At 45.1% G+C, this 17,871-nt stretch overlaps 2 protein-coding genes across 2 annotated transcripts in view; one reads left to right on the top strand and one right to left on the bottom strand.

Annotated features, from left to right (window-relative positions):
* LOC149363594 (mitochondrial sodium/calcium exchanger protein-like) overlaps positions 1-5,977 on the top strand; it is a 108,724-nt gene extending 102,747 nt beyond the window's left edge. The window contains exons 15-17 of the mRNA XM_089573579.1: positions 134-214; positions 3,653-3,717; positions 4,441-5,977. Of these exons, the coding sequence (XP_089429705.1) occupies positions 134-214; positions 3,653-3,717; positions 4,441-4,620 (326 nt within the window). The 3' untranslated portion in view covers positions 4,621-5,977. The remainder of the gene's footprint in view (positions 1-133; positions 215-3,652; positions 3,718-4,440) is intronic.
* Positions 5,978-8,443: 2,466 nt separating this feature from the next.
* Positions 8,444-17,747, bottom strand: LOC149363593 (uncharacterized). The gene is made up of 2 exons (XM_089573578.1): positions 14,266-17,747; positions 8,444-11,185 (listed from the first exon to the last, which is right to left on the bottom strand). Exons 1-2 carry the CDS (start codon positions 17,305-17,307, stop codon positions 10,445-10,447), a joined length of 3,783 nt encoding a protein of 1,260 aa, XP_089429704.1. The 5' UTR covers positions 17,308-17,747; the 3' UTR covers positions 8,444-10,444.
* Positions 17,748-17,871: the final 124 nt, after the last annotated feature.

Here is a 17,871-nt window from a genome sequence, read left to right as displayed (position 1 = left end):
GCCTATCTTTAAAAAATTGTGTAGTCTTAGGTGAAACACCCTGTATATGCTTTCATTAATGCGATGGATTTAGTGCGAACAACTAATCTTTGCATTCTGTGGTGTCTTTTTTTTTTCTTTCTTTTTTTTTCAGATTACATATCCAACCTCTCGGTGGCCAGGCAAGGCTATCCACGTATGGCGATTTCGGCCTGCTATGGCGGACCGCTACTTAGTATCCTTTTCTGAATTAATTTGCTAACCCTAATAACCTGCCGACGGCTGGAGTTTTTTTTTCTTTTTTTTTGCGAAGGTATTATGGTTCGAGGCCGTGCATCTTGTGAGATCCTGCATGGTTTAGAACAGGCATTTAAGTCACTTGTGCGAGTGTGTGCGTCCATGCTAGGGTGAGGGTGTGTATGCGTGTTCGCGCACTCGCATGCATGGGACACAGCCAGCTCCGTTCCATTTTTTTATCCACGTTTCTTACATAGTGAAGCGCAATGCTCCTGTCTTCATACGACCAGAAACAAAAGACAAATGCGGGCAAAAATGCCGTGCGCAATTTCACTGACGAGCGATCAGCAAATGTCGCCAAATTCCACTTTTTTTCTTTCTTCTACACTAGGCCTATCATTTGCTATATTGTTTGTCACTTTTCCTGGTTATATATTGAAGGTTCAGTTGCGTCCCACTCTATCCCCTCCGGCAAATATCGGCCGCAGCGGTTGCATTTCAATGGAGGCGAATAGCGAAAAACACCCGTGTGGTGTATGACGTCAGAGCTTGCCCCTAGCCCTCAACTACAGCGACCCTTTCTCTCTCCCACCTTCCAGCTCTTTTTCATCCGTCCCCTCATATTCCGCAGTTCGTCTGTTCACCCTGAGTGAGACGGTTACTGAGTCTTCTTCTTTCCCTCATAACTGTACTCCCCTGCACAGCTTTGTGTTGTCTTCACCGCAAGCACGAAAGTCATAAACGAAGCCAGCTTTACGAGCCAAAAGCTTATTATTGATCGTAGGACGGAAGCCAACAGCCACAGAAACCAAGGGGCACAGGGGATTTTTTTTATATATATATATATTTATTTTGTGGTGTTGATCAATCTAGAACACCACTGAACATGTTATCGCTTAAAGATAATTGATCAGAAAAGCAGAAGAAAAAACAACCACATGCCGCCGGCGGGATCCGAACCCACGACCTCCGAACTACGCGTCCGGTGCTCCACCTCTGAGGTGGAGCACCGGACGCGTAGTTCGGAGGTCGTGGGTTCGGATCCCGCCGGCGGCATGTGGTTGTTTTTTCTTCTGCTTTTCTGATCAATTATCTTTAAGCGATAACATGTTCAGTGGTGTTCTAGATTGATCAACACCGCAAAATAAATATATATATATATAAAAAAAATCCCCTGTGCCCCTTGGTTTCTGTGGCTGTTGGCTTCCGTCATATATATAACGAGCCCCTCATTCCCCTTCCCTTGTTTGCTTTATTGATCGTAGGGGACGTCGATCAGGTCCAGTTTGCCGAGGCGCCGTGCTCTATATTAGCACTTCAATATTTCCTTGCCGCTAAGAAATGGCCGAACCTGGGTGTATTGAAAAAAAAAATTCTTCTATGAGAATCGCCGAACGCATCGTACATTGCAATATATGATATTGTAGCTTATTAGTTGCACTTTTGAAGGAAAAAGAAGCCAGAATTGTGTGTGCAAAACGTTTCGAAAATTTATTGGCTAAATACCTGTATGCTCATAACACAAACACAGAATACAAGCAAAATACAAAGCCGCTGCACTGGGCCACAAATTGATTACAAAAAAAAATTGAAATGTAATAGACGTTGCACATGTTCTTAGCTACCATTCTTGCGGTTTTCAGCTGCGTACATTACACACTGCAGTTTCCATGGCATTTCAAGTTAGGGAGTATGACTGCTGTGCCACTAGAGATAGGAGTGGCGTGAGTACATGAAATAGAGGTATATGTTTCTTTTTTAAGCATAGCTTGCAATTACTTTCTTTTTCAATTTTCTTTTCGCTTGGTTGTAACAAAAATAAAAAAGAGCACTGAAAAAGCTGTAAATGGGGGCGTTGCCTTCCTTAACATCATCGAAATTCAAAAATATGCTACATTTGGTTACATACCTTGGCAATGTGTTGAAAAGACTCTAAAGCCCCAAATTACAAGTCAAGCGCACTCCATAAAATACAACGTGAACAGCAAAACGAAACATGCGTGAGCATGGATGTCCCGGGCCTCTGAAACAAAGTCTCGCATACGAATTGACAAAAGTGCTCAGTGTAGCCTTTCGCCTTTGAGGAGCGGCGGCTAAACGGATACCATGATCGGCTACCGGCGGACTATGTCCTGTCGAAGTCTCATTTTTGACGTCGTCTCCGCGCGGTAGGAAAAAAAAAAACTGAAATCGAAGAAATGGAGTTATAGAAGCAAACTAGAGGTCGCAGCTTGTCCTGGAGCACCGTGCTGCATTTTTGGCGGCAGGTCCAAAACGTGAGTCATATATATGACCCATGGCGCGGTAAGAAAAGAGTTAACAAAGCGTTCCATTAATGAAAAATATCAACGTTTCATATAACGAACACAGCTCGGCACGAAAGGCAAAATGCCTACATGACAAAGCTTCAATCATACTAAGAACAAGTAAAAAATTTATCTATAAAACATTTACTGTTCCGTTTATTTATATTATTATTATTATCTCGTAAACAAGAAGACAAAGAGAATAGAATAAATAAAAATGGATACTCTGGCCAACTCAGTTTTAAAAAGGTCAATTTCGGACAGTGCTCTTTTGTGTGTGTGTCAGTGCACTGTACAAAATGTTGGCATCTCCGGCACAGCCATCAAATCTCTTCCTGCATCTTATGGACGCAATAGTGAACTCACACAATGTCATTTATCGCTGGCATGCAACGTAGCACATTAGTATATGAAGGCTTCTTTTTTAAGTGCTGGAACTTCAGAGGCAAGCACAAACTTTTATGCATGTTTTACTTTGCACGTCTTTATGCTGTTCAAGTTTCAGCTATTTAGCCTGGTGCAAACTGGTCCCAGTAAGCAAGGAAGGTGAAAACAGCTTTTAGGTAACAAAAGCCTCTACAGCCTTGGCTCGTTGACGGTGTTGTAATTATATGTGCTGCATTTTGTATGGTGCTCGCTTTAATGAAGCAGTCTAGTAACTTCCAGTCAATGCTGTTCCAACGTGCTCGCATATACAAACAACTTGATGCATCCTTGCTACTAAAAGAAAAATTCTCAAACCAGCCACCCACTGTCCTGAAAATTGCACAAGTGGCACTGATAACAGATCACTCGGTTTTCTAAGCCAGATTTCAAGGCACGAAACAAAAATCGAATCCTGAATAGTCACTTACCTCCAAGCCGTCAGGAAATTACTGAAGACCTTAGACCATTCTTTGTCTTGTTGTGCATCTCGAGCACGGCATCTTGCGACGTTCTTCTCTAGCAACGTAGGAAGTGGTTCAAGAATTTAACAGAAAACTGCACATTTACACAAACATCATCTGTATTTCTGTTGACTGCCAGCAAAACATGCTGAGGTTTTTTTAATGAAACGTTTCAAGGGCATCTGTTGTGCTCGTTACATGACTTGCACTGCGTTTGCTGGACCTTGACCCAATGCAACCCAGATCTTCTGCTTGGCTTTGGAATTCCTTACACACTGAAGCTTGCTCAGAGCGGAGGTGTGATGAGTGTAAGTAGCTTTGCTGCATATATACCTGCTTCAAACCAGCGACAAGTTTCTTTCTTGATTTGTGGAGTAAAACAATCTGCGATTTGGTTTGTAAGATCACAACATACAGCTAAAGCACAAGTTTCAGAAAGGCCTTAGGAGCCCATGGCTTCATGTAGGCTTTTACTAATGGGTTTAGCCTCGTTAGTAAAAGAAATCGGTTTAGCCCTATCCTTAAGAAATGTGTTTTGGGTGCAAAAATCATGTAAAATTTGGTTTTACCCTATAACGATGTACTATATTGCATGTTCCTTCAATAAACATAATCATAATCGTTTCAACCATTTTTGCAATTTTAACAGTTGGTGTGGGGCGTGGTGTGGGGAATATTGCATTATGCTATTTTCAATCCCAACATGTCTAATTACTACTTACCCAGTATATTTATGTGTGCTTCACCCTTTCTCCTGTACTTAGTGCTATGGGCTGCAAGGTATTCCTTCATTAGTACCGACACTGCTGCATTTAGACACTATAATTTAGATTATCTCTTGGTTGCCCTCCATCTTTTCATATCTGTTAGGGTCAAAGACATATAGCTGAGCTTTATATTTTTTTTTCTCTTCATTTGCCAACATTTTGATTTTATGCATGTACTGCATGTTTCAGCAAGCACAAAATTATGTATGTGTACTTCTACAAATGGCTCTTTTTGCTCATTGAACTTTGATGTGGTCTGTGCAGTTGAACTGGACGACCATGATCGGCATCCTTTACGGGACCATCACCACCACACTAGTCTCCACCTTGGTTGTGATGATCATCTTGCGGTTCCATGTGAAACGTGCCTTTGGTGCCTGCCTGGTGCTAGTCTACGTGATTTTCACCATAGTTGCCATTCTCATCGAGGCCAAGGTGATCTAGGTGTTGTACCAGACATCCAGACTCAAAACTCAGAAAAGGCTCGGCAGCCAGAGTGGCTTCATAGACGACCTGCCAAAGACCAAAGCACAAGACATGGAAGATGCATGGCCTCTCCGGCAGCTAGAAAGGTGGCTTGGAGTGCTGAAAGTCTGTTCAAAGTGCTCAAATGGTCCCAGAGACATGGCTGGAATGGCCAGTGGTAAACCACATACAGGAGTGGGTGACCATGCATTTACCAGCTGCCCCATACCACGACTGGTTCACGAAGTCATCAGCAGAATGGGACTTGTATGACAATGAAGGACGTGACTCTTCTAGGACCAGACTGTTGTCCAAGAGTTAGTGATTGCTTATGCCAAAGGGACACATCAGCGAGTCACTTGTAGTGCTCATTGTTTGTGGAGGATGTGGGTGATTGTGCGCAAGTACACTCTGGACACCTTTTAAAGACTGAAAGTGTTGTCAAAGGGCCAAAAAGTATTGCGAGTAAGCATTTGACGACAACCACCAGCACCTACAGATTGTGTGCTCAAAGCACCATTATGCACGGCATTTGAACATGCTGTATCAGAACCGTGGAGCAAGAAAAGCTTTTCTACACAGTAATCATAACCTTTTGTGATGAAGCTTCCTTGTGTAACATTCAGTACTTTTACTTTTGGTCCAGCTGATCTTTCCTTGCTCTGTGCTAAAATCTAGTCGGAAGCACGCGTCTGTGTGCTTAGTGTTGTCTGCCAATGATCAAGAGCCAGGAATTAGGTGAGTGGGAGATGGACTCAACTTCTTGTTCTCTGGTGCATATTGCACCCTGCAGCTATTACATCACCACGAAGAGCTACAGCAGGCTGTGAGCTCCGTTATGGTTCCCGTTGTGAACTTCTGCGAATCTTCCCACTGATGCAATGATGTTTGATATACATGTGAAAGAATAATTTAGTACAAAGCGTATGTTCTGCTTTTTGTATACGTGCTAGAACTGTAAAACGTCAAGTATCTCCACATACTGTGCTATTCATCCTGCTATTTATTGAATTTTCGCATTGAAGTTAGATGTTGAAAAAATATAGATGTTGCTATAGGTAAACTGAACATGGCCAACTGTGCTTTGTGTATTGCCACGGCGCTTCACCTTGTTGATAGTATTGCATGGGTTTACTGTTTCAGAAACAGCTTTCATGTCTGACTACAGTCCATGACTTGTCATTGGCAATACAGTCAGCCTTTGTATGACATCAAAGCATGGCTATATTAATGTGCCACTACATCCTGCACTGTTATCTTTTGTAACTGTTAAACTTGTTACTGATGACCTCTGACAAACTGTGAATTAAAAAAAATAAAACACTGTGACAAAATACTGCGACGAAGACAGTGATGACTTCTGACTGTACAATTCAGTAAATAGGTTGCTGTCGCCTTTGTGCAATTTAAACCCATCACTACTTCCTTGTTCATTGCATATTACTTTTCTTTCCTTCTTCTCTCAACAGATCGGTGACTGAATGGTTGCATTCATATCCCAATGCTCTTAACTTTGTGGACATCACCATCATCACCATCAGCCTGACTATGCCCCACATCACTCCCAGCAAACTTCTTAATCTCATCCACCCAACTAACTATCTGCCGTCACCTGCTATGCTTGCCTTCTCTTGGAATCCACTCTGTTACCCTTAAAGAGGCCGCGAAACACATTCTATGTACATTTTTTTGCCCGTGGGTTGCATAGAATCAGTTGTAGTGATGCTATTAACATCGGTCGTACCGCATATATTCTGGCTTTTAATATTTTAATTAGCTCGCTAAAACAAATTCATGGCGCTGATGGTGTCACCACACAGTGGCGGTTTTCAGCAGTGGATGTGACATCGGGCGAGAGCTTGATGATTGGAAAAAACTGCAAACTGTGTTAATAAATGAATATATGATTTGCCATGTTTTTGGGTTTTGTATTAGATCAACAAAACCAACACATCTGCATAACGTAAAAGCACTTCAAAGGAAGCAAAGCAAAAAAAAGAAGACGCCATCAGACGCTCTGGAACTGTTCTGGATCGAAGGACTTTGCACCTCTCTGTACACATCTATGAAATAGAAAACAGCACTTAAGGCTGTTAAGGTTCTATGTATCTGAGAACGGCTTGGCGGAATGGACCTGATCGAGCCATTGCATTCTACAAGTGTTCATTTCGGTCCCAAGGAAGGCCACAAAGAAAAAAGACATTCGTTTCACATTTGCCAGTGTGCATCAGCATCTTGAGAAGGATCACCGGGCGCGGCCGCCAGATGGCGCCATGTTCCCGTCATCAGCGCGCAGTAGCAGGGCACGGTATGCGGGGGCGGTAGCGGCACGCGCTATACTATAAAGTATCGCACGCTCGAGTTTGGATAAGTCAGGGAAGACCATTGATCAATGTTCCCTTCTGCACCATTGATGTGACGATGAAGCATCGCTGGGCCAGCTGGGCGTCCACATGGTTGTTGTAACCATGGAAATGTTGCTGCCAGCCTTGGCAAGAATGAGTTACAGCAAACAGGCAACCATGATGCACAAACTTCCGTGACGTGTTGAGATAGGCTGTTTTCATTGGTCCCCTCTCAATGTCGTCAATGGGAGTGTGAAATGAGAATGGGAAGCCTCGTCAAAATCGAGTTCACGGCAGCATTATGTTTGCTTGTATTCTGAAATTTCTTCATTGAATAATTGCCGTTCCTATGCATCGATTCCTGCAATTTTTTTTTGGTCATCATCCATGTGACATAAAGAGCCGGCATCCCTTCAAACAGTGTTTCGCAGCCCTTTAAGGACCAACTGTTATCTTGCCTTTGCATTACATGCCCTGCCCAAGCTCATTTCTTCATCCTGATTTCGACTAGAGTGTCATTAACCCGAGTTTGTTCCCTCACCCACTCTGCCCCCACTTCCGGTCTCTTAACGTTACACCTGTCATTCTCCTTGCCATAGCTCGCTGTGTTGTCCTTAATTTAATGTTGTACTAAAGAGGATTCTGAACTCGTTGTTTACTGCTGGAACTCGATCTACATGCTCTGAGCATTCTTAGAAACTTCGCATTATTGTCCTGTGTGGCCGATTTTCCTAATAAATCAAATTAAACGCCCCGGCTCCCATCTTTTTTTTTTTAACCCGCCTCTGAAAGTAGGAGTCAACCAACGTGTGAAGTGCCTTTCAGCCAGTCGCTTTCGCTTTTGTTATGCTTTTTAGGTTTTCATGAACAAATAGTTTGTCGCAGACAACATAGCCACAAATTAGGCCCACGAAAATAAAAATATGTGTGGACTCTTTGCTTTACATATCACTCCGCCAATGGCAGAGTGGCAAGTTGCCATGGGACTGGCTGAAAGGCGCTCCACATGTTGGCCGACTCCTCCTACTTTTGGAGGTTAGTTAAAAAAAAAGATCAAGTTCTCGTGATAAAAAGACGAGCTCAGAATCCTCTTTAGTGTACCTTTAAGCTGAACCCTTTTCTTAAGCCTCCACGTTTCTGCCCCATAGGTGAGTGCCGGTAAGATACAGCTGTTGTATGCTTTTCTCTTGAGGGACACTGGCAAACTGCCATTCATGATCTGAGAGAACCTGTCATATGCGCTCCACCCCATTCTTATTCTTCCAGTTACTTCTCTCTCATGATCCGGACCAGCAGTCACTACCTGCCCTAAGTAGACATATTCCCTTGCCACTTCCAGTATCTTGCTATTAATTACAAACTGCTGTTGCCTTGTGAGACCTTAAACAGCAGTTCGTAATTAATAGCGAGGTGCTGGAAGTCGTAAGGAAATACATATACTCAGGGCAGGTAGTGACCACCTTAAGTAAGGAAACTTTTGTAAATGGTTGCAAAACATCTAATTCTGAAGTGCTCATATACATAGTGTCATATCAGTGCAGTATGAGATGAGCTGGAGTAACATAAAATGCCTTCTGCACATGTTTTGCGATTGAAAACATTTGGAAAGCAAGTGTTGTTTTACGACAACACAATTTGCCGTCCTGGACTTGGTTGCTCGTTGCCAAGCCATCAAAGAAAAAAAGTTCACATATGGAAGCTTTAACATCGAATAAATAATAATATGTGACGAAGAAGACAAAGCTGGCAGCTGCGCAGGACAGACCGCTAGCACTAGGCCAGCGGCCATTAAATCATTCTCGCTCATCACGTCCTATTCTTCGGCTGGCCGCCACGTAAAAATATAACAGAAAACTATAAAGCAAAATGGTTCACAACGAAATGGTTAAAACAGTCACTGGGCATTCTTAAGCAATTTACAGAATGAAAACTTCTTGCTTCCCTAAATAGTGAGAGGCGGTAGTACCGCATATAACCAAAGTGCCAAAAAGGAAAAAGCCTGGTAGAGCCCCAAAACCTAATTCACTACCCACTGAGCTTAGGCCCACAGCAACTTTTAAAGAAGTCAAGAGACTGTCTAGCCACATTGCATTGCATGTGGAACGGTGCTCACTGGACTTCAGGAGTCCCAGTGTTTTTAATGGTTGCATGCTCTTCAAAAATATGCACACAAGCATCAAACAGTTTACTACACTGTAGGGAAGAAGTTTGTAAAAGTCTTCCATAACATTTTTTTAGTTAAGGCTTGATAATCGAAGTCTGAAATTTAATTGAAATCTGAATATGAAAGCACCGCACTGTACATGCACAGCTGCTCAGCTTTCTCTCTTATCAACTGCCGACATTAGCAGATGGCAATGGCACTACACGTATGGGGTTACTTGCACACAGCATTGTGGATATCCAATGGGAACTATGAAAAAGAGGCAAAATTTCTGAAAGCATTCAGTTCCCGCGTGCTCATAAACCAACCACATGGGTCTGGATGTCACTGCCTAATGTTCGCGTTTTCTACTACACTGCCAAAGAAAGTTGTTTGCAAGTACAAAGCAACAAAAGGCGAAGTCAACAATAGTGGTGTGGCAGACACACTGCCCGGCCATTTTGAGGTTACCATTTCAGTTGTCACCAACAGACGTCTCTTGTAACTGCATCAATGTCTGTTTGGTTTTCACTTTCAGTTCCTAAACACATGACCAAACTATGCTACAGAACATGAGCAGGTAACAAATAAAATAAAGTATCCAGGGACCATAAAACACACACCACACAAATCAAATGATGCAGTGAAGTCAACATTTTCGATTACTGTATAATCTGGCACTTCCATTATATGCACATACTTTTGTGTGTGTCAAAAAAAAAATCAATGGTACGATAAACTCATGGAAATCAGTGCTGGTATAGAAGCAAAAAAAGACCTTCACATTTGTGTATATAAAACAGACTTATTGCAAAAGGAATAATAAACTGCAAGTTCAGACCTTGCAAACATTGCCCCTTTTCACAAACCAAACGTGACAAATGAATTCAACTACAGCAGCCACAAACTTAGTGGACTTTTACAAACGAGGCAGAAAGAGCAATTTAAAGGTGCTAAGTTCTGACTCGGACCTCAATTAAGTGAATCCTAGACAAAATTCTGCACGAACAAAGACAATATGAGGCATATTTTGCAGCTACTGCGGTGAACAAAATGAAAATACAAACATTCAACTGCAAACAAAAAAAAACTGCATTCTGAAATATCCAGTAACTCCCTCACACATATAGTAAACATTTTAACCAGCATGCTAAGAATAGTACGTTCAAAGAGAAAAGCACAAACACTGTACAAAGATACAAGTGTACACTGCTTTTCAAGCAAAGCCATGTAAGACTCCCTTGCGAGGTTGCTGGCTCCTCAAAAAACAGATAACAGGCACTCAGGCAAAAAGTCTCTGCAAGCTCGGGCCCCTTCAAAAGAAAGAGGTCAGGAGCTTGATGGGGTCCTCAACAACCATAGCTGTTTCTGTGGCAGTAACCACTTCCTGCTCAACATAAACCTCGCTTATCTCAGCACCCTGGTCCTCCACAAACACAATCGGCGCCATGTGGATCTGCTGTGGCTGCAGTTGTGGCTGCTCGGGTTTCCTCGAAAGTATCCGAGGCACCCTTGGCTTGGCTGGGGTGGGGACAAAATCTCCCGTCTTGTCTGCCGCCTTGCCTCGCGCCGAGATGGGCAAGGAAGGCTTGGGAACGGCCTTGTGTGCATGCTGGAGGTGCTGCTTGAGCTTCGTATTGTTGACGACGCCCTTGCCACACAGCAGACAGTGGAGCTTGAAGTCCTTGGTGTGCACAGTCACAATGTGATCCTTGAGAGTCTGGTGAATGTTGAACGCCTTGGTGCAGTATGGGCACGCAAATGGCCGCTCTCCCGTGTGTACACGGAGGTGGGTCTGCAGAGCGCAGTTGTGCTTGAAGGCCTTGTTGCAGTATTCGCACTCATAGTTCCTCTCCGGATTACTGCCGGGCCGCTTGGCGCCAGTGGGGGAGTGCCGGCACAGCTTGTGAGCCCGCAGCTCGGTGGTCGTCTTGAAGCGCACGGGGCACTGGTCACAGCCGTGCGGGTAACGCAGTGAGCGCAGCACCTGTAGAGATGGACTTTTCGCCGCCTCTGGGTGCATGTGGGTCACGTGAATGCCCATGGCACGTGCAGTCTGCAGAAAAGAGGGCCGCAGAGAGCCACAGAACGACATCTTTATGACATCTATCTTGGTGACGCAGCTGGACATTCTGCCCAACTTTGCTGCTATGCTTGTACTGGAACCTTTGAACAAGAAGCTTTACATCTGTCTATAATATCACAGAACTAATGTAACTGACAACTATAAATTTTCACAGAGTTCTTGCTTTCGGAAACTGCAAAGCATTTTCCTTTGCTGAAAACAAATGGAGGATATATATATCAAACCAAATGTCCATTCTCAAAGCAATTTCCTCCTACCCCAAAACCTGCTCTAGCGTTTCCATTCTTTAAAAGCTGTGAGCTCTTTCCACTGTGCAAGTGGAGAAATCTGGTACTATTTAGTTTTCATTCTAGAACATTCTTGCAAAAGCTTAAGAGTTTCAGGCTTCAAGTACCGCCCAGTGCGCAATAAAATTAGGAGGATGCTTAAGCTTAGCCTTACAAGTAGATGCAATAGTGCCTTCTCCGCCTTTTTTTTTTCTCTCTTCATTCCTTTTCTTTCTAATTTCTCTCAGATTACCAATCTACAATCATATTACTGATCACGGTAATGATCACAATTATCGATCACATTAACAATCACCAATCATAATTATCGATCACTAATCACCAATCATTATCTAGGTTATACTTCATGCCATACTACACCACTACATACACACACCACTTGTTTCAGTAAAATGAAGCATCATAACACCACCTTTTCATTCCGCGCAATTTCTGCTGCCTAATTAGCATATTTATTTTTGTTTCGTTCTTTTAAATAACTATAACATCAGCACACATCCAAACCCACATTACTCAGTCAAACACACCCCTACGAGTTCACTAGGTGCCCCTCTAACATGCTCAAACCAATGACCCTTCGTGGCCTACATGTTGCCTGCATGCCTGGCGCACAGACGGCCTGGGTTCGAACCACAATGATGAGTATTTTCTTTCAGTGATTTACTTCTATATTCTGGGATTTCTTCCGACTGACACAGGGTGACGGCCGACGGCGGGCTTTCAGCAAAAAGAGCTCCTTACGCTATCACATTAATAACACGTACTACCAAAATGCCTTGTTAGAATTAACAAGTTGCCCAAATGTTTAATGCCACATAATGAATTCGGAACATTTTAATACAGTTAGAGCTCTGTACAAAGTTTTCAAGCTGAACTTGCAAAAAATAACAGATGGAGGTGGAAAATGCAATGTAGGACAAACACTCAGTGGTGTGTGCATGACCTCCCTTGCCACTCATCTACAAGTTTAGCTGTAAAACATTACAGAATATGTGCAGACTATACCAGTCCAACACTGCATCAATGTTTCCTTAATTAAACTATTTTCACCCGCTGTGGTGGCTCAGTCGTTGACATTCAGCTGTTGAGCTCAGTTGCAGGATCAAATCCCAGCCACAGGGGGCTGTACTTCGATGGAGCTGATTTGTAAAAAAAACTACAGGGGGCAATTAAGTCTCCTCGAGTGCTATGAATGCAAAAGCATTGTGCACTACTGCTGTTTCCATCAGTGCATTTGCGGTTGATTATTTTTCTGTCGTATTCTGTGCATTTGTGTAACTTAGTTTGCGTTGGCCACCAAACCACGCACCATTCAGGGCTCCGTGGGTTAAAGGGACACTGAGGAGAAATTGAATTTGGCTTGTATCGACAGAATACCAGCTCCTGATTACAAAACGCCACTCATACTGACAACAAAGCTCTTGTAACGTAGAAAAGAGCAAGAACCAAAATTATCGCCGCCACAGGCCAAACTTGCAAGTACAAGCGTGGTGACGTCATAGGACAAAACAGTGTTGCTAGAACCAATGGTTCTAGCAACACTAAGACCCGAGAAGCCACAAATCACTGAGGCGCAGCCAATGCATGCGCAAATCTCCTTGACGTCGCCAGATGGCGCCACGTGCCGGCAGCTAAGCGCACCCGCAGCATCGGGACCAATCAGCGCCTGCTCACCGGCGGGCTCCCGGTATTCCGCTAACGGTAACAAGGTACACGGTATGCTAAAGGTGTCTATTTGCGAGAACTTCGTTGACGACTTCGAGAGAACGGGATCCATCGTAACGCTGGAAAAACGCCGGTGCAAACGTAAGCGAAGTGACTGTAGCGACGGTCGCAATAGCCGATAGATAATTTCAACGTGCGGCCAGCGGTAGCTTTCTTTTCGGCTGCTGCCAGGCCGCACTGCTGGCGGCCAGAAATCACGGAGTCTGCGTTACGTCATGTTCACGTCATGTTTCATGTCACTTAGTCCTGTGTCGTCATAAGAGAATCCCAAGTTTGAATCAGAGCGGCGGGAAAAACTTTTTCAACTTCGAATCCAAATTTCTTAGAAATAAATGCATCTTTCGCTGCCGGCCAAGTGGCAACAAAGCCATCACATGCCGAACTATCGGATTTTGCTATAAAAAAAATATCAATAGTGCTCTCCTCACTGTCCCTTTAACGCATATATGCAGAATTTGTCATTCTCTACTACACATTCATAGATGGTAGCGAGTCCTCATACCACTACCAGCGCAGTAACGCAGTGGCTAAGTGATGCGCTGCTGCACTGGCTGTTCCTGTAGAGATTGTGCGACCCATGTTGTTTTCCCGAGCAACTTCTTGCGCAGCTGATGCAGCGCTCCTCCGAGCTTGCCCGAGTTTCCTCCCATTGGCTACAGCTTGCATGGCGCTCCTCTGAACTTACCCAAGGTACTACCGCGTAACTGAGTTGCCGAGTAACTCGGGTAAGCTCGGATAAGTGTCTACCGGAAGTGTCCACTTCTGGCGGACTTGTCTTCACCACATACGAGGCAAGTAATGCTTATGCATTAAAAATAACTATGTGCTGCACGATACTAGTGCGTGTCAACAAACACCATGTGTTCAAAATTAATCTGAAGCCCTTCACTAAGGCATCTCTTTCTCTCTCCCTCCTTTTGCGGGCGCCGTTCAGGAGTTTACTATTAGGGCAGCTTTCTTCTCAAAATCTGAATTTGAAATTTAAACAATTTTGTTCTTTCAGGACAGCATCCAACTAGTCTGTGTCAGCAGACTTACCTTGAATGTCTTGTTGCACACCTGGCAGACAGACTGACTTTCCTCCGTATGTCGCATCTGGTGGTGCTCCAAGTACGCCTTGGACTCGTACAGGTAGCTGCACTTGTCACACTTGAAGCCCTGGTTGTTCTGGTGCAGGCGCAAGTGCCACTCGTAACGAGTGTCCGACACAAACATCCGACCACAGTGGGGACACGGCCTCTGCTTGCCCTTATCGTGCTGCAGAGTTACGTGCCTCCTGAGCTCATCCTGCACCACAAACGCCTTGTCACACTTGTCGCACTGGAAAGGCATCACTCCAGTGTGAGTGATGGCATGAGCCTTGCTCCTGTACAGGCTGAAGGTGGCGTAAGAGCACTCGGGCTCGGTACAGCGGTACACCTTGAGTCCCGGAAAAGGGTTCTGCCCATCTGCGAGGCAGGCTGTGTCACCCATGTGCACAACAGCGGTGTGCAGCTGCTTCTTGCGTTCGCTGGTGAAGCGCTTGCTGCAGCTGTCACACTGAAACTTGATAACCTGACCGTGGATCAACGTTTTGTGTTTGCGCAACGCAAACAGCGACTTGCAGGTGAGTGGGCACTGATCACAACTGTACGTGGTTGACCCGTGCACATTAATACGGTGAGACCTCAAGCTCCCTTTAGAAGAGAAGCTGCAACTGCATATGGGGCATGAAAACGGGCGAATGTTGTTGTGGGAGCTCAGATGGGACTGCAAGCCCGACTGACTGCGCAGCTCTTTGTCACACTGTGGGCATTTGTAAGTGTGCTTCGCCTTCTTTGGCTTGTAGCCAGGTTGGTGTGTTCGGATATGCATTCGCAGCCGAATCTTGTGGATAAAAACCAAGTCACAAGTGTCACATTTGAACTGCGGCACGTCTGGATGGCACTGGACCACATGTTGGCACAGTTCTTTGTAGTTAGCACCCTTGAAGCTGCAGTGAGCACAGTGTCGATAGATGTCCCCTTTGCACACGCTTTTGTGGGTATTGAGGTCATCCTCTGTGAAAAATGGCTTCCGGCAGCTAGTGCAACGATACTGGGCGGTCTGACCATGCCTTTGCATCAAGTGCACAACCAGATTGTGCTGCCGAACAAATGGCAGGTTGCAGAGGTGGCAGATAACTGGATCACTATGCGATTTCTTCATGTGGTTCTGAAGGCTCGTGTCTGTAGTGAAGCTCCGCTTACACTTGGTGCACTTGAACGGCGCAATTCTATTGTGCACCTTCATGTGCACCTGAAGCACTGACTTAAATTGAAAGCCTCTGTCACAGATCTCACAGCGGAACTTATGCTCCCCAGTGTGCTTGACCATGTGTTTGGCCAAGCTAGCCTTGTTCTTGTAAACCTTCCGGCATCTGGTACAAGCAAAGTACTTAATGGACTCCATTTCGTATTTTGCAGGGCGAACAAGAGGCTTCAGCTGTGATCCCATTAGAGGCAGGGCACGTTTCTTTGGAGGCTGTGTTCCGTCTTGTACGGGAAGTGTGCTTGGAAGCGAAGCATCTTCTTGGTCATTGCTCTGTGGGCTCTCTTTTTCTGTTTGTTTCTCTTGTGCTCCAGCTGTGTGCTCTTGAAGGTGTTTAAGGGCAACCAGCTTATCAAACGTAACATGAGAGCATTTAAAGCACTTGAACACTATTTTGGTGTTTGGAGGAGGTTTTGGGGCAATTGGACGCTTTGATTCTGTGATCGACTTAGGCAGCAAGATAGGCTGCAACTTTGGTGCTGGTGAAGAAGAGGGAGATTTTGAATCCAGAACACTGCTCTTCTTGACAACAGTGGTAATATTCTTTGGAGACAGTGACACAGCTTTCGCAAGAGGAACGGGACCGGTTTTTACGACAAAGCGTGTGACACTGGGTGACATGGAAGTAAGCATATTGATGACAGTGGGCAAGTCTGTTGCTTCGATGCAGGCTTGCTTTGTCGCATCAGCACCACCCTGAAGCAGCTTGTCTGATGAGTTAAAGGGTGTTGTGACAACCGACAACTTGTCCTTAGCGAGAGAGAACACATTTGCAATGCGTGGCTTGGCGCAGTTCCTCTGAGGCTTAGCCTTGTCTGGTGATGCCAATGCTTCAGCTTTGTCAACTAGTGCTGCAGCAGGACCTATTACCCGCTGTTTTGGCAAAGGGTCCTTCCTTGATGTATGCACCTTGCAGTGAGCTATTGCAGTCTCTTTGCATGCTGTTATGTGTCTGCAGTACAGGCATGAGTAGAGTGGCATTGCTTTAGGATAATTGTTACCTTTTGCACTGCTAGCAGCACTGGAAGTGCTGCTGGTCACTGTACTGGAAGCTGCTTTCATGTCTTGAATGTCATTTGAAGTTTTTGAAATGACAGTAGCAGTACCAGTGCTTGAATCTTTGGCTGCACGTGAAACGGCCTCGTGGACAGAAGCTACCTCACTTTCTCCCACTGCAGCGTCACTCGTCGTGGGACCAGCCTCACTAACCATGTACGTGTGATCTGCGGAAAGGGTACTCTCATTCACTGCTACATTCTCAACGGCACTGCTCTCGTCATTTTTCAAGTCTATTTCATGGACAGTGTCACCCGCACTGCATCCTACTGCGTGCGCCGTATCCGCACCGGCAGTGGCGCTGCTAGCGACAGCTGCGGGTGGTTCAGCGGAATCCACACTTTCTGGTGTCGGAGGGTCTCCGAAGGGCGACGCAGGTGGAGGTGAAAGAGCCGATTCTATTTCAATTTCGCAGCCCTCAGTCTGGATCTCTACTTCTTCACCATCAAGGACATCGCCTTCACTACAACGTGCGTCAATGTAACAATAGGAGCTCGGCTTGTCACCCGAGTACACTCGCACTTTTTCGCGCGCGTAGGCAGCGTCGAAAGGAGTGGTTGCTACAAGGCGCCGCTTTGCGGAGTCCTCACAACCATCATCAAAAGCCCCGGAACCGGGCAGGGCCCTGGAAAAATTGAAGCTCAATCGGCCGCCTCTTTCAATGCCTTCGGGAAACACCAAGTCAAAGGACGTCGGTTGCATGTCCAAATCAACGTCGACGCAAACCGACACCATCTTGACGAGTGATTTCACTACGATTCTGCAGACATCTAATGGCGAATTTTTGCCACTAATCAACTGCCGCAGGCAGCTTCGCCCGACATGCAGATTGCAGCTCAAAGATGTGAAAGCGCGTCTGCTTCATCCTTCATATCGGCCACGGCGGTGGCTGATAAACGAGGTTGTTGGCGTAGCCAGCTTTAGCCTAACGAAGCGGGAAATCCGTGCAGTGGCCAACCTTTAGTGAGGCTTCCCTGGCTTTCGTCAATAGCTCTCTTCTGATCTTTTAGCTTGGCTAGGTTGAACTCACCGGTGCCACTACGAGCGGTGCACGCGGAAAGACCCGTGGATTACCAGCTGAAAGTAGTCGCGGTGTTTGTAGTCGGACGACGCACCAGATGCATCACGACATGAACACGAGCTTTCCGGCCAGAACGGGCAATAGATGGCAGCTCCGACACAAACGATATGGTGTCTAGATGTGCAAACGACTTCCGCGGTCTACTAAGGCTACAAAGATGAAACTGAACGAAACCTCAACGCCTCAACGAATAGGTGATAAAATCAGACAAAAACATA

Source organism: Amblyomma mixtum, chromosome 2 (assembly GCF_055824585.1).
Source record: "Amblyomma mixtum isolate Tamu chromosome 2, ASM5582458v1, whole genome shotgun sequence".
Taxonomy (NCBI): domain Eukaryota; kingdom Metazoa; phylum Arthropoda; class Arachnida; order Ixodida; family Ixodidae; genus Amblyomma; species Amblyomma mixtum.
This window is presented reverse-complemented; position numbering and strand designations above follow the sequence as displayed.